Genomic DNA, 15,711 nt, shown 5'->3' on the forward strand with positions numbered 1-15,711 from the left:
GGAAACAAACACTCTTCCTATTGTGCATTCGTCAACTGCACATTTCCTGTATGCAACAGAACTGCAGACAGCAGCCTATCCTGTCACTCTACAGTGATATCTGACCACCAGGCATATTAAGTTCAATGTTCAGAATGAGTAGTAATACAACATGCTTACAAAACCACTGATAGTACAGCGCGTACTGACACTATACCACTGAAAAAGCAACACAAAACATTATTTTTCACTTCTAAAATGGGTAAGGTTATCTGCACAATAGACCTACTGGCATTTCTCCATTTTTATGACATCACCTTTCAATGTTCACAATTGTCCATTTTAATTACATTTTTACTGTCTGATGTCACTGCACAGGAGTCTTGGTAATATAAAATCCCGATGCTTCTGTCGGGTGCTGCTTTGAACTGCGCCTGCTGCACATTCTGACGCCCTTATCTACCGTCTGTTGCAGAGGAAGATGACTCAGATCCCAGCGTATGTGAACTTCATACCGACATCATACATATCTTCACCAAGAACAAAGGACTCAAATGCAGACATCATTTCCTTCACAACCTGAATCTATCTTTATGGTTATGCAGGCAACTATACAAGTAAGTTAATATGATATGACATAAATTTCTTTATTTACTTTATGTTAAATTTCTTCATATTACTGTCAGGAATTCACCTTTCACCTTTGGGTGGATGGCGCATTTCTGGCCCAAGCTACAGTGGCTGACCTCTCAGGTGAGGCAAAAACACGTCCATTAACAGACAGGTGTCCTTTAGCAGGGTGAGGGATCCTGCAGGGGCTCACAGACTGAGACCTCTGCAGTCTCTTCACAATGGCCACCCGGTCCAGGGAGTCTCTCACTGAGTGCAATGTGCCACTGGAGTTCATGGATGCTGCGGAAAGTGATGGAGACCAGCAGCTGGACCCCCTTCTGACAGACGGTGCACCTGACAAAACAATTAGTGTTCGTTTCAGTTGCTATTGAGTGTGCCGTGTGTCTCAGTGGAAGTCACTCGTGTAACATTAACAGACCAATATGGACTACTTGAACAGATGTGACATATAAAGTCAAAACAAATGCAGTCTATTGTGTTCTTTTTTTTTTAATGTGAGGAAACAGATCCAAACCTGATAAGGGGTGACTGATCTGTGAGTCAGCAAGTTGGTGGTCGTCGGTCTCTAAGCTTCGGCTGTTCCTAACAGCCTGGAGGGAGCGGAGGCTTGTCCGCAGAGGTGACCTGGTCCTCCCCGATGATGTTGCTGCAAAACAAATCAGCAGCCTTTATCCAGTTCAAAAAACAGAATCTACAAGTTTCTCAAAAATATTCCAAGATGTTTTAACTGACATTGACTGACATCATCAAACTGCGAAGAGTATTTATCATGAACTTAGTGAATAGTTACATTTATATCGATTCAGTGTCTTTATTTCTGCTGAATAACAGAAAGTCCTCTCCTTTTTACACAATCACACAAGACATCGACTAACCACCTAATCAAAATGGAGTAGCAACTGTTTGCAGCTGTCTGGCCCAAAATAGAGGTCATATAGAAACCACGTGTTCTTTGTGTACCTTGATTCTGAGCGAGTTTAAGCAGCTTAAACTGTGTGACTTGCTGATGAAGTCTGGACAGTTTTGGACTTTGGCAGCCCTGCTTAGCTACTGATGGTGGTGACTGGCAAAAGGAAGAGCTCTGTGACGATAAACCGGGCTGCCAAGAGGAAGACGAAGGCTCAGTTTTACTTCCTGGAGCGATGTCATCAGTATTTTCGACATAGGTGTTAAAATAAGATGTAAACGTCACTGGTGACTCAGTACTTCTCCTAGATGAAGCAGTGGCAGGTGTGGAAACGTAGTCCTGTCTTAAACCTGAAACATATGGACCACAGCTTTTACAGTCCAACATTCAGTGAGTAGCAGTGTACAGTAGATCACCAAAAAGGCTCTTCTATACTCACTGGCTTCCTGTAAACGAGCCATAATGTGGACATCTGTGATGTCCTGCAGTCTGTAGCTTGTGGTTATGTCTCGGGAAATGCTCAGCTCAGTGTTATCTGTGTAGATTAATAAATGCAAAACATGCTACTAAAATATATGATATTAAGGAGTGTTTTGTAGATGAACATAAAAATGTGTTTGTCTCACAGAAAGCCTTTGCAGGGTATTTTGTATTTTTTTTTTTTTAAATCTCATTGTTAGATTACCTTTACTGTCAGAGGTATTTTGTGTTGTACTGACAGATATTTTGTCCATAGAGGAGCCCACAGACACATTCACAGTATGATGGAAAACTGCTTGTCTGTAGAAGTGACTGCTTGAGCCTGACAATACAGAGAGTTGGCATAAGGTCAACCAAACTGATCACCCTAAGAAGAGTGGTTTTAAATCATAAATAGCTGCAGGACATTGAATGAGTGTGTGCTGCTTGCTTACTTTGCTCCAGTCTGTTTATCAGGGAGCGACATGCTGCCTCTATCTCAGGACTGGGGTTATCCAGGACATGGCGACACCATCTGAGAGCAGACTCACTTCTCCCCATAAACACTTGCTTCTTTGGAGACTCATATAACCTGAGAGGAACACTTTATTAAGAATATATTATCGTCCTGCTTATGGTTTTATCACTGTACCAGTATTAGATTAGATCTGATGGCACCTACCAGTTCTCTTCATCCTGTACATTGTCCTCTACATCAAGGAGCTCTACCAGGTCCAAAGCAGACTCTTCTTCCTGCGATTCATCACTGTCCCAGGGGTCGTTGTAGCTGTGCAAAAGCCCATCCATAGCACGGCAAGGCAAGGCTGTATTATACCCTGACTTCAAACTATCTAGCCTTATTCTAGCATCCATGGCAAATGACCGATTGTTACAGTTCTTGACTCTTACTTGCTCAGCGTCTGTCCAGATGCTGCTGTATGGATCTGAGCTGCCCTCCATTCTCACAAAGCTGCTTCTCAGTTCACTGCAGAGAGGATGACGGTTTTCATTTGAATTAAACTCCACTGGTGGCTGATTGCAGAAATATTGGTGCCAGTCACTCTTCAACTGGTCCTGGAGCTCCATTTTCTCAGTGAAATCATCAAACCTCTTCACTTCTACAAGCTCTTGTCCTAGTCCACCTTACCCCTCCATCATGAGGATGCTACACAATTTTACTCAAAAATCATTTTAAAACAATGTGGAAAAAAATAAAAATTTGGTCTGCACAAACAGTTACTGTGTAGCTTCACTACACCATCTATTGACCCAGATTTGTTGAGCAGGACTGTTAAGTACAGACACCCAACAGATTGGCTGGATTTAGAGAAGCATCATGAGCTTATGTGGATTTAAGAGTCCATGAGTTGGAGCTAAGAAAGAAAACGGCACACAACATCACAACATTAAGACTACTATTTACGACTCATTCATTTATGTCCATTTTGCTTTGGCATTGGAAAATATTGTTCTCTGTGCAGCTGTTTGCATCTCATATGTAATGCTGAATGTTTGTGGTTAAATATTTTCAAATGCAAGCGGTTCACAAAGATCACCCCAGGAAGTTGTACTGAAAGGTGAGATCAGGTTGCACACGGGAGGATTAACACATAACAATATTTACAGTTTCACTTGCAGCCATGTGAAACCTCAAATTCTCCTCTTTTCTCACCCAGGCCTAAGAGATCAAGATCAACCACTTTGTTTTCTGGTGTAACCACGTCTTACGAACTGGCAAAAAAGATTATATTCACACAAATGTCAAAACATTCACTGAATGGAGGAAACAGAGAATGTTTCAGATTGGCCACAGATGACTAAATAAATAAATCTTCATGCAAGATCCACGCATTTATTCTGTAACAACCCCCCCCAAAGAATTTTAATGAACTCTCAGTGTAATTATTTTTTTGTCAATATTCCTCCTATTCATGACCTTTAAGTATACAGTGAGCACCAGTGTTGTGTGTTGTTTGTTGTTGTTTCCTCATAGTACCAGGATGCATGCAGCTTTTAGGCAATTTAAGGACTTAAATCATACTGCCATATCATACTGGGCTAAACGGGTTTCATTTATAACAAGCTCCCAGTCTCGACCCCGCCCTGCTCTAATCTCACTCGAAACAAAGCAGGTGAGGAGGAGGTGTCTTCTCCTCCGTGTCTGAGCTGCACTTGCGCTCTGCCTCCCTACCCTTCACCTCGCCCCCCCCGCCGGCCTGTTTCCTTGTCGTCATCGCTGATGTCTCTCTGCAGTGTCACAGTCGTTTAACGCCGGGCCGACCGAGCTCCTTCAGAGGCCTATGAAAAAGTACAGCAACTCGGCGTACTGCCAAGAGGACTTTACCCTGTAAAATGTGGGATAACGAGCGACAAATAGAACATTGAAGCTCCACCTGTGCCGCGGGGAAATGCAGGACCAAAGCGGCAAAGCAGCACTCGGGAACCCCGCTGCAGACAGCGCGAGCGGAGCGCAGGTAGGAGCGTAGCTTTGTTGTTCCACTCTCTTCACCTCCGTGTCCCCATCAAACATACCGCGGTGTGTGTGTGTGTGTGTGTGTGTGTGTGTTTAATACACACGTTAGACTGTGAGAGCGGTGTGGGACCCCTTTGAGAGCAATTTACTTTCACCTCGCGGGGCTCCCATAGGTGTACCGGTCGTGGTGGCAGGTTAGGTAAAATGTCTTTAGAAGAAGGCAGAAGTCTAACCTGTCCGTCCACATTGCTGTGGTTTTGTCTTCAGCTACACTAATACACAAGCCGTAAGCTCAATGTGCTTATTCAACAGATGTGTTTGCCCAAACTTTTCTCAAGTGTTTACACCACAGCAGTGCGTTACCGAGCTGCACTCTGCTGATCAGATGATGGCCTGATGATTAACGTTTTAACATTATCCAGGGAAGCTGCCATGAATTTTATTAGTTATACCCAGAAGTGTGGCTTTGTGCAATTTAGATGTATAATAACAATAAGAGTTATCATGGAATGAAGGTCAGTATTTGCCTTTTTTTCTACAATATTCAGGTCCTTCGTTCACCGATCTTTTTTTAATTAACAGCTGACTTATTATCAGCAATTATGTTGAGTAAATGAAACTACTACTACAGACAGACAGAAATAAATAATTGACTTGATTGTTTTTAAGGTAGATAATTATGTGATATATGTTTAGTAAGCTGTGAGGGTTTTTTTTGTATCTCACTTGAACTCTTATTATGATAAATTCGCAGGCCTATGGATTGACTAACCAAGAGAAATGATCTTGCCAGCAGAATCAAACTGTGCAGTACTTCAACTTCCTGTGTTTTACTGTGATGTCTCTGTGCCTCCACATGTTTACACAGGAACATATATTCTCTTTGTACATGCAAAACATGTAGATACAAGAAATGTTGAAGACATTGCATTATGGATGACTTGAAACTTGAACATAATTTTATTAACACCACAGTTATTTTATTTGTGTTATTGGAATGAGGGAATTAATAACCTTTCAGCACATAACAATGACAGTGACAGTATGTAAAACAGAAGCCCTGCTGTTATCTCAACTGGACTTCCTCCCTATGACCTTGCATGAGAAAATAGTTCCTCTCATGTTTAGAGATGAACGGCCTGCGAGAAGGAAGAGGAAGTCCATTGGTTTTATCACCTCGTAAGTTATAAAATCAGACGGGTCGTCCTTACACAGTTTGTTTTACAGTTGAAATAAAAGACCATAGTACCTGAGCATATGTTTTGGGTTTTTACTACTTGGTAGTGTACTTAAACAATTCTGAACTATTAAAATTGTTTCATTTTTTCACTCCCTCACTCTTTCTCCATGGTTTTAAAAATGTGATTCATTTTTTTCCCCTAGAATTCAGTACATTTGAACGGGCATACTGTCACTCAAAATGGCCACAACCCACCCACTACGCCTGCACCGCAGCCACAGCTTGAATCCCGATCCTCGAGTCCTGCACCCACTTCAACCACGACTGTCCCGAGGGAGCAGTGGGGAGGGAAGTACGAGTTCCTGCTCTCCTGTATCGGGTACTGTGTGGGGCTGGGGAACGTGTGGCGGTTCCCATACCTTTGTTATCGCAACGGAGGAGGTGAGCGGTCCGTGAGCATGTTCACTACCCCGTAAAGTCTCGAATGCTTTAAATACCTGGGTGTTTGTCCGTAATGATTTGTTACACCCATTTGGGCAAGAGGCACTCCTAGTCCTGCCCTTTCAGTGTGAGCTGTCCTGCTAATCATGCGGGCTTATTTTTGCACACCACTGCAGCCTTTGGTCCACGGAGCTAGAACACAAAGCATTTGCTAATCCCATAAGTAAAGACAGAGTTTTCCTTGATTACACACCAGATATGAGGTCTGGCTGTCTAACCAAGGCTTGCGTGCTATGCATCTTCATCTGAAGTCAAACATGTTTCAGCTTGACTAACTGTACAGCAGAGTAACATCTGTCTGTGAAGTTGCCACATAGACAGAGGTTGTATAAATTAACCTGCCTCTACAGGCCGTCCATCTGCACAAAACAAGTCATTGCTCTGGATGCTTTTCGGCACCCTCCCTCAAGCTGGCATATTCTTACTATTCACAGGTGTCTTCCTCATCCCCTACTTCATAATGCTCTTTTTTACGGGTGTTCCACTCTTCCTCATGGAGCTGAGTTTAGGCCAATATGGAGCAGCTGGCCCCATCACTGTGTGGAAATGCTGCCCTCTGCTCAAAGGTAAAGCCCTCCTGTATCACACTTTTACATACATACACTGTAATTCAGCGAACCTTCAAACATTTTGTATGTATGTCAGCATGGATTGATTACTGTAATGATGCTTAATTGTAATTGGTTGTACAGAGTCAAATAATTCTGGAGCGTCCAGTTTGAACCATACATAATCATTAAGAAAACAAGATCTCAAGTTGACATCAAAAATGGCCGTATCACTGGTCAGTCAACATCATAGTCCAATAACTGGCTGACATCACTTTGCCACCTCACTACTATCCAGCATGTATACATTCTTACTTGTCAGCCCTCTAGAATTCCAGAGGGCTCTGAAGAGCAGTTGCTAAATATAAACATCTGATAAAATAACTTGCAGGAAGTGTCTTAGGACCAAAAAAATAGAGCCAGAAAAGCAGGTTTTGTCATAAGGGTAGTTTATCTTAAACCTGAAATTCCAGCAGCAGGATGGCAAGATGAATGGAGAGAGCCTTGAGATGGAGCTCATTATAAACACAGCATTAAGTGTCTGAAATACTGTATTTAAGGGATGATACACTCTGAGTTGGTCATTAGATATATATTTTGTTTCTGCAAGTACAGCTACCACTTTATACAACAGGACATTTTAGCTGTCTAGCTGTCTGTATATTGAAACGACCCCACTGATTTCTCATGCAGTACCTCTATGCAATTGTGTTTTGTTTTTTTTTTTCTTTTGATACATAAGGCTTTGTGTCTTCTTATAGGTATTGGCATTGGTATGCTGTGTGTGTCCACGCTGGTGTGTCTTTACTATAACGTGATTATTGCATGGACGTTTTACTACCTGGGCAGCTCATTCCAGAGCCCTCTGCCGTGGTCCTGTGATGCTGTAGCCAATGCAGCTCTCTGTGGTAACGGCACAACTGGCAATAGCTCCACTGGTAAAGTCCTCAGCCCCACAGAGATCTTCTGGAAGTAAGTATGTCTTTGGACAATCATTCACCCCAGTTATGTATAAAAAAATCTACCCTACTTTGCTAATTTATCCATGCTGCTTTGAATTAAATGACCCAGAGTCCTCCACCACCTTCTTCTTTAGACTGTAAAATGTGTCCATGTCCATGCTCTTTCCTATTATTTAAATAATGTATGTGTCCAGTCCTTTTTGACATACTTGTAAATGGGTCTGACAGTATGTGGCAGGCAAACTGTGTTCAAATACTCTGTTTTTCCTCAACAAACACAAGCATTGTTCACTGTGTTCATTGTGACTGGACACTTCAAATTAAACTGTCAACAAGTTAGTTAATATGACTGAGGGCTTTGCAGCAACACATTACATGATGACTAGGAATGTAATGCATTAATGCACTGTACCAATATGACATTGTTTTTTAAGCTTTATGACCACCAAACTTTACAAGTGAAGCATCACTGTTACTCCTCAGATCCCTGAATACATTTTGTATCAAAGGTTGCACAGTGTTGTGAACATGATGACCAAGCTGTTTTAATTGAATTACACTATGTAGACAAAGGGACTGGGACACATGACCATTACACCAACAGGGACTTTAATGACATTGCATTCTACATACACAGACAGCTTTGCAGCTGTAACAGCTTTGGCTCTTCTGGGAAGGCTTTCCACAAGGTGTTGGAGTGTTTCTGTGGGGATTTTTGCCCATTGATGGAGTAGGGCATTTGTGAGGCACTGATGTTGGGCGAAAAGGCCTGTCTGCCAATGTAAATTTGACATTCATCCCAAAGGTGTTGGATGGGGTTGAGCTCAGGGTTCTGTGTGTGCCAGTGAAGTTCTTCCACACCACACTCATCCAACCATATCTTTATGGACTTTGCTTTGTGCACTGGGGTGCACAGTCATGCTGAAACAGAAAAGGGTATGCTGAGACATTAAGATTTCCCTTCACTGGAAGTAAGGGGCCGAGCCCAACCCCTGAAAAACAGCCCCATCCCAGTACTTTTGTCTATAGAGTGTATGTGTGAAGCAGTTACAACATGTGACAAACACTGAGAGCACTGTGACTTTACAACCTTTCATGCAAAATGAATAAAAAAATTCTAAACATGTTGGATACTTGACAGTGTACAGTACTATAACTGTACAATGTTTAATGTGCTTTGACATTACATTTGACAGTACATTGTATGTTACATTATATTACGTACATTGGGAAGCCTTATAGCTGCTCTTATAATGCGTTGTGCATGAGTTACAACACATTCTGCAAATTATTACAGATATAGTCCTCAATATTATTCTTCTGCTGTAGTGCTACTTTCTCGTGGCACATGGAGTATTATGGTTGCCCTGCAATCTAAGCTGTAATGATGTTAAACATTGGACAAAAATACTTGAACGTCTTGTTTTCATTTCATCAGTTAATGTGTAAGAAGTGTGTCAATAGGTGTGGCACAAGGTGTGCTGTTTCTTTATATGTGTTTGACTTGTGTGTCTTTTTAGTGAGCGTGTGCTGGGTGTGGTACACAGTGAGGGCCTCCACAACCCGGGCCCTGTCCGGTGGCCCCTGGCCCTGTGCCTCCTGGCTGCTTGGATCCTCATCTTCCTGTGTATGCTCAAGGGCATCCGCAGCTCTGGCAAGGTGAATGAACACAGTGTTGTCACTGTCTTCACACACACACACGCAGAGTCATGCCCTTTGCTGCCATTTCTTGTTGCCCTAACGTGTTTGTGCTGTCTGTGTTCTTAGGTGGTTTATGTAACTGCTACCTTCCCATACTTTGTGCTCATTGTTTTGATCATCAGAGGTGCTACACTGGAGGGATCCCTTCAGGGCATCGCTTTCTACCTCACTCCAGACTGGGAGCGATTAAGTAACGCACAGGTACTTCTGACAGTGGACTGGTGAGGCTGAGGAGTCTGAAAACGCGGTGCTTTGTTGCTGCTTTAAACATAACAGTAGATTTAGATTTTTAAAAACCTATTTCTATCTGATACATTGCAGGTCTGGAACGATGCAGCCTCGCAGATCTTCTACTCCTTAGGTATTGGAGTTGGAGGGCTGCTTTCCATGGCCTCCTACAATAAGTTTGACAACAACGTCATCAGGTGCATTTGTGCTCTGTTGTACTGTTTACTCTGCAGGTGCAGTCTCTTATGTCTCTGTGCTGATGATAGCTGTGGCAGGATGCAGTATGTTTTTGGGATCGTCTGTCGATCACTATGTCTTAGCAATGCCTTGAGGAGATTTCTTCAACTCCACTTGGTCTTGATGATGAAACGATTAAAATTTTGTGTTTAAAGGTCTTTGTGACCTCACAAAATTATTCAACATCATAACTCAGGAACAAAAAAAGTGCATCGTGACCATATTTCACATTTGGTCAGATCCTGAATTGGTGATGCTAATCTTGGGCATGCACCTTGAAACTGAGCTGATTTTGTAGATTTTCTGTGCTGCCGGGTTAAAGATGTGTGTGAGTCATCCGCATTTTAGAGGTTGTAGCTTCTTTGCGGCAACGTCCATATTTGAAACTTTGTAGTCCACCACGAGCTCTTTGGTTTTGAGCTTGTGACAAAGCCTTTCGTCAGGTACTACATATACTATATTATGTGAGTTTGGACAGACTCAGACAGAGAACCTGCAACTTGACTGGTGTGTGCAGACATATAAGCTACATTGAGGCGGTAATTCCAGTTTAATTGTGCTTCTTTTGATTTCAGGGACACTTTGATTATCACCACAGGAAACTGCAGCACCAGCTTCTTTGCAGGATTTGCTATATTCTCAATCCTGGGTCACATGGCATGGAAGAAGGGAGTGCCTGTGGAAAAGGTGGCAGATACAGGTAGTTACTGTTCCCCTGTGGATCTTTGTTAATGCAGACATCACATTAACTGACTGAATACATTTTGAACAAAACCAGAATCTTAATTATGCACAGTTTTTAAAATCTCTTATTGAAAATGAGACTTAAAATGGTGTTAATGGGGTATGTGGATATTTCCATGCTTTTCTTTATTAAAAACATTGACTTGAATGAAAACAGGCTTTCTTTATGTGAAGTGTTACGTAGCAGTTATGTAGTCAGTTTTTAACAACAAATCTCCTTTGAACAACTTAATTATACTTAATTACTGAAATCATTACTGTGTGTTCTATTAAACTTCCATGTAAGGGATATGTTGCCTTCTTGAACTTGATGTGTTCTTTTTTTGCCTTCAGGTCCTGGCTTGGCCTTTGTTGCTTACCCAGAGGCCCTTGCTCTGCTGCCAGGCTCGGTGTTCTGGTCCATTATGTTCTTCCTCATGCTCTTCATGCTGGGGATTGATACGCTGGTAGGGTTACACACACCTCACAAACACAGAAGCAGAAATAAAGACAAGTCTGCCTTCATATGCTTGATACCTTCTGCTCTACTGCTTCACAGTTTGGCAACATGGAGGGCATCACCACGGCTGTGCTGGATGAGTTTCCGCAGCTCAGAATGAACTCGCTACACAAGTCCTTGTTCTTGGGCGCTCTGTGTTTTTGCTTCTACCTGATGGGTCTCCTGTTAGTGACTGATGTGAGTGTGTTTAAAGGACTGCAGCAAGTGAGGAACGTGGCTGCAAAATGCATCTTCTCTGTGATCACGTGACTCACATTTCTCATGCTGTCTGTGTCTTCGTAGGGTGGGATTTACTGGTTCACTCTCATTGACTCCTTCAGCACTAGTTTTGGCCTCATTATCATCACCCTGTTCATGTGCATTGGCATCTCCTTCTTCTACGGTAGTCCATCTCACACCCCTAATGTTCACATGAAACTCCTCTAACACCCCATCATTCCTTCAGTCATCCAGGACATGTGACGTATAGCAAGTTGTGTCAGAAGAGAAACATGACTCCAATCCAGTTTCTGTTTTACAACTGCACTGACATAGAGCACTTTTTTAAACTGCTAAATTTTGTTGTTATTTTTAAGAACACAGATGATCTTTTATGCCCTGTTCTTGATGATATCTTGTTCCTAATATGCGCCTCTTTAATGAACGTTTCTACTAGGAGTCAACCAATTTTGTCAAGACATTATTGATATGATCCGCCACTGCCCTCCCTGGTGCAGCAAAGTGGTGCTTTACTTCAAAGCATGCTGGGTTTTCTTTACTCCGTTTCTTCTGCTGGTGAGTAAACACCTCAATATATCAATAATATCAATATTTGTTGTTAGTAGACACAGGTACAATCTGACACCAGCTTTGGTTAATCATAATTAGCGTGAAAATTGTTATTTTCAGAATATCCATTTATCTTCCATGAAATCAGATGACTTCCTTGTGTCACCTGATAACTTTCCTCAGATGCAAATGCACTGAAGTTGATAGGTTTATATAATTTGTGAAGGTGGTTTTGTTAGAATTTAAGAACTCTCCATCTTTCTGCTTTTAATACTGCATTATCCACCTCTGACAAACCCAGTGAGTCATGAAATGGGTCAAGTCCTGGGGCAAGTTGCTGTTCGTGAAAGACAAATGAAATGTTTCGTGAAGAAGTTTCACTTTTTAGTTTAGTGAAATTGGAGAACAGCATATTGATCAGGTGTATTGATATTAAATTGGTCTTATAGTTTGGTTAATCTGTTGTGGTGGCAGAGATTCATTCAGGGGTTACTGCTTGGGTGACCTGTTTCCCTAATTTTAAGTAATGACCTTCATGTTGATGCTGAGCTGATATCACAGCCTTACTCTGTTTTTGTTTTGAATCAATTACACAATTCATGTTAAGTCACTCCTTTGATTATTTAAGCCACTTTTCTCAACTGAAGCAGAGTTGCCACTTACAGGAAGGCTGTTTAACATAGAAGTACCCAGCTTATAACACCTTTTATTGTAATGAATTGTTGCACTTACAGTCAGTGGGTAATTTGAAGAGAGGCGAGACACTGTTCCGGTCCAGTCAGTTAAAAATATCACATTAAATGACCATGATGAGTTTGTAAACTGAGAACAAAGATGATAATCAATTACAAACCAATACAAAGGTCCCATCAATGAAACTAAAATAACATCACTGCTTTGAAATGCAGCCAGCTGTGTTGAAATCTTCAGAACGACAGTTGTGAATAATTCAAGAGGAGAAACTGACATTCAATCTGATGTGCCCCTGCAGCATTTATCTGCTGCTCTCCTCTGATACTCGTCTACTGTTGTGGCCTCTTGTTGGTATGAAACATTCCCAAGCTCACTCTGTGTCTCCCACCTTGCGGCTGTAGTTCATCCTGACCTACATCTTCATTGAGATGTACAACACGTCACTCCGCTACGGGTCCTATGTGTATCCAAGGTGGGGTAAAGCGCTGGGCGTGTGCATAGGCGCAGCCTGCTGTCTACAGATCCTCATCTGGGCTATTGTGGCCATCAGCAAGGAAACTGGAACACTGAAAGACGTCAGTATCTCTATGTCATTCTCTCACTGGGAGGTCTGGTTACACCTCACCTGTTTACATGCACTACACTGGCAGGTGAAATTCCTCATGTTGTCGGGTTACTGAAAGTCTCACGCTTCTTTTTTTTTTGCAGCGTTTCCAGAAATCAATCCGACCACTGAATTCCTGGAGGGTAAACAATATGAACAGTGCTGCAAGAGAGCAGCAGAACATGGAGCCAGAGAGAGTGGAGGCTCCGTTCACAGTCACACTCACAGACATGGACTTTACCGCCATGACATGGGAGATGGGAAGCCAGGCGTGATGGCGCCGACGGAACAGTGATGAGCAAACTACGTTGTTGAGAGACAGAGGAATTTATTATTAAGTTATTCATCACAGGCTCTGGTGGCCAGACTGTGTGTCCTGCAGGGCAGTGTGGACAACTTGTTTTATTTATACTCTTATGTATGTTGGAATTACCATTATTTTTTTATTTTACCATAAATGGTTCTTAGATGGCATAGTAGGACCACGACACTGGATGTTGATCTTGCAGTGTATCTGCTGATCTTATTTATTATGACAGTAGCATAGTGTAATGAATTTTCATTTGCAGCAGTCAACAACAACCAGATTCATTTATAATGTACCAGGAACAAAATAAGTGCAGTAAGTCCCGACTGTTACCTTCAACAAGCACTGATGGGCCTAGAGAAGTGACCTCAAGTCATCAGCCTGCCAGACCAAACAGTGCTGATGACTAAGCCACACAGGAATACTTTTTAATTCATTTTACTTTTTTAAAAGGAATCATTGCTGAAATTCTTGCTAAAAAGCAAATAAATAAATAAAAAAAACCAAACTTGCCAAATGAACTTTTATGCACTGTTCATGTACCTGTACAATAGTAGTCACTCATATGTCGTCTCACCATCTGCATTTCAAATTCACTCCTGGTGAAAACTTTGTTGCTCAGAATACACCAATATTGTCAAATTCTACATCTTTATTGTAGAGTAGTATTGTGAACAGGCATTTAAGAGGGACCTCTAAAAGTTTCTAATTATCCTTTGTTAGCTTTTAAAAAAATTAATCATAGTATTCAGTGGGTATTTACCCACATGTAGTTTTTAGTTTTTTATGTTTACTGGAATTTGGCTTTTACAGTCCATTGTCGATTCCCCCTCTGCTGTTCATTAGCAGAAAACCCTCTTTAAGTCATTTTATATCAGGTTGCATGTATCATCTGGAAAGGCACTCATCAATCAAATGTGTCGTCCCCTTGAGGACACAATTATTTTTCACAACTTTCTGAGGATGCAAATGTTACTCTGAGTAACATTTGCATCCTCAGTTTAAACAGTTGTTTTAATGTTACACAGTGGCAAACTGGCCATACTGTTTAATTTTTAAAGGCTGTTGGACACTCAGATCAATGTATTGAGCAATGACATTAATGATGATGGGGCATAAGGGAGAGAATTGAGTTAAAAAATGCAATAAGTCCTCACCCAGATGAGACAGCCGACTTGGACATGCTGGTCACATGAACGCTGTTTATCTCTTGAAGTAGCAGACTAGATAACCAGATAAATGATATTTATTAACCACATTATTTGCACTGTTTTGGTATTAAGTATCTAGAGATCTAATTTGTGGTGACTGATGAAAATCCCCCACTGTTTTCCAAGCCATTTATACAAACAGTAAAGAGGACACGGTGTTCTCCTCGTTATGTTCTGTGGAACAAAAAAGATGATTTCAAACCCTTTCGATCTTTAGTTTTTCAAAGCAACTTTCAAACAGGATCAGTTTCAGCTGAGAAATTATCCTTTGTTCTAGGATCGTATGTCATATCTTTTTGCCTTTGTACACCATGTTGCCATTCTAATGTATATTGTTGTGCAAAATGATTAAATATTCACATTTGCTTCATACCTTTATGTAACCTGTCGTTCCAATTGTTGTGACTGAGTGGATAGTTTTTTTTTTATAATGAAAACTTAAAAACTGTGAGAAGAATACATAGTTTGGATGAGATTTATTGACAAGATTTTTCAAAGTTCCCTACACAACATTACTCTGAAATAACAAGATCACAAGAGTCAGTGATGTGCGTTTCAGTGACGTTAAACACACGTACATACCATGAATACTACTATTGTTTGTTTTATATATGGTTGTTAAAAAAAATTAAAAAAATTTAAAAAAGTACATACCATGAATACACACATTTTAAATGTCTTACCATGACTCACAGCCGGCGCTGCGACTATTTGAAACAGTGTGTTAATTTAACCACAAGAGGGCAATGGCTGCACTAAGATAAGAGTGCAGGGTAGGCACGTAAAATCTGTGGTCGTTTAGTTCACATTTGCTGTCTTTGTTACGCTAAAGAAAAAACTTTACAATGACTAAAGCGAATGGATTAGTCCATAACCCAAGTGATAATGTGAAAGTGGCTGTTCCCTCGATAAGTGAAAAAACGTCATCAGTCAGTACTAACATGTAAAATGAAAACAATATACAACATGGCTTAAATAAAGCGAAACGGGGGTACATGTGCAATGGAATTAACATACACCGTCAACATTACATCAGATTAGCTGAATTGATGAGTCACCTATTTTCTATCGACGGGA

At 41.2% G+C, this 15,711-nt stretch overlaps 2 protein-coding genes across 2 annotated transcripts; one reads left to right on the plus strand and one right to left on the minus strand.

Annotated features, from left to right (window-relative positions):
• Nucleotides 1-578: 578 nt before the first annotated feature.
• Nucleotides 579-4,048, minus strand: LOC124071298 (SLAIN motif-containing protein-like). The gene is made up of 7 exons (XM_046411856.1): nt 2,661-4,048; nt 2,434-2,570; nt 2,205-2,321; nt 1,959-2,054; nt 1,573-1,869; nt 1,127-1,258; nt 579-945 (listed from the first exon to the last, which is right to left on the minus strand). The coding sequence occupies exons 1-7, from the start codon at nt 3,062-3,064 to the stop codon at nt 677-679; spliced, it is 1,452 nt and encodes a 483-aa protein (XP_046267812.1). The 5' UTR covers nt 3,065-4,048; the 3' UTR covers nt 579-676.
• Nucleotides 4,049-4,192: 144 nt separating this feature from the next.
• slc6a7 (solute carrier family 6 member 7) lies at nt 4,193-15,012 on the plus strand. The gene is made up of 14 exons (XM_046411855.1): nt 4,193-4,452; nt 5,835-6,072; nt 6,567-6,698; nt 7,442-7,652; nt 9,163-9,301; nt 9,410-9,544; nt 9,665-9,768; nt 10,384-10,508; nt 10,886-10,998; nt 11,091-11,228; nt 11,334-11,433; nt 11,707-11,825; nt 12,914-13,087; nt 13,221-15,012. Exons 1-14 carry the CDS (start codon nt 4,387-4,389, stop codon nt 13,389-13,391), a joined length of 1,965 nt encoding a protein of 654 aa, XP_046267811.1. The 5' UTR covers nt 4,193-4,386; the 3' UTR covers nt 13,392-15,012.
• Nucleotides 15,013-15,711: the final 699 nt, after the last annotated feature.

The sequence above is a fragment of the Scatophagus argus genome, chromosome 14 (genome assembly GCF_020382885.2).
Source record: "Scatophagus argus isolate fScaArg1 chromosome 14, fScaArg1.pri, whole genome shotgun sequence".
NCBI classification, from domain to species: domain Eukaryota; kingdom Metazoa; phylum Chordata; class Actinopteri; family Scatophagidae; genus Scatophagus; species Scatophagus argus.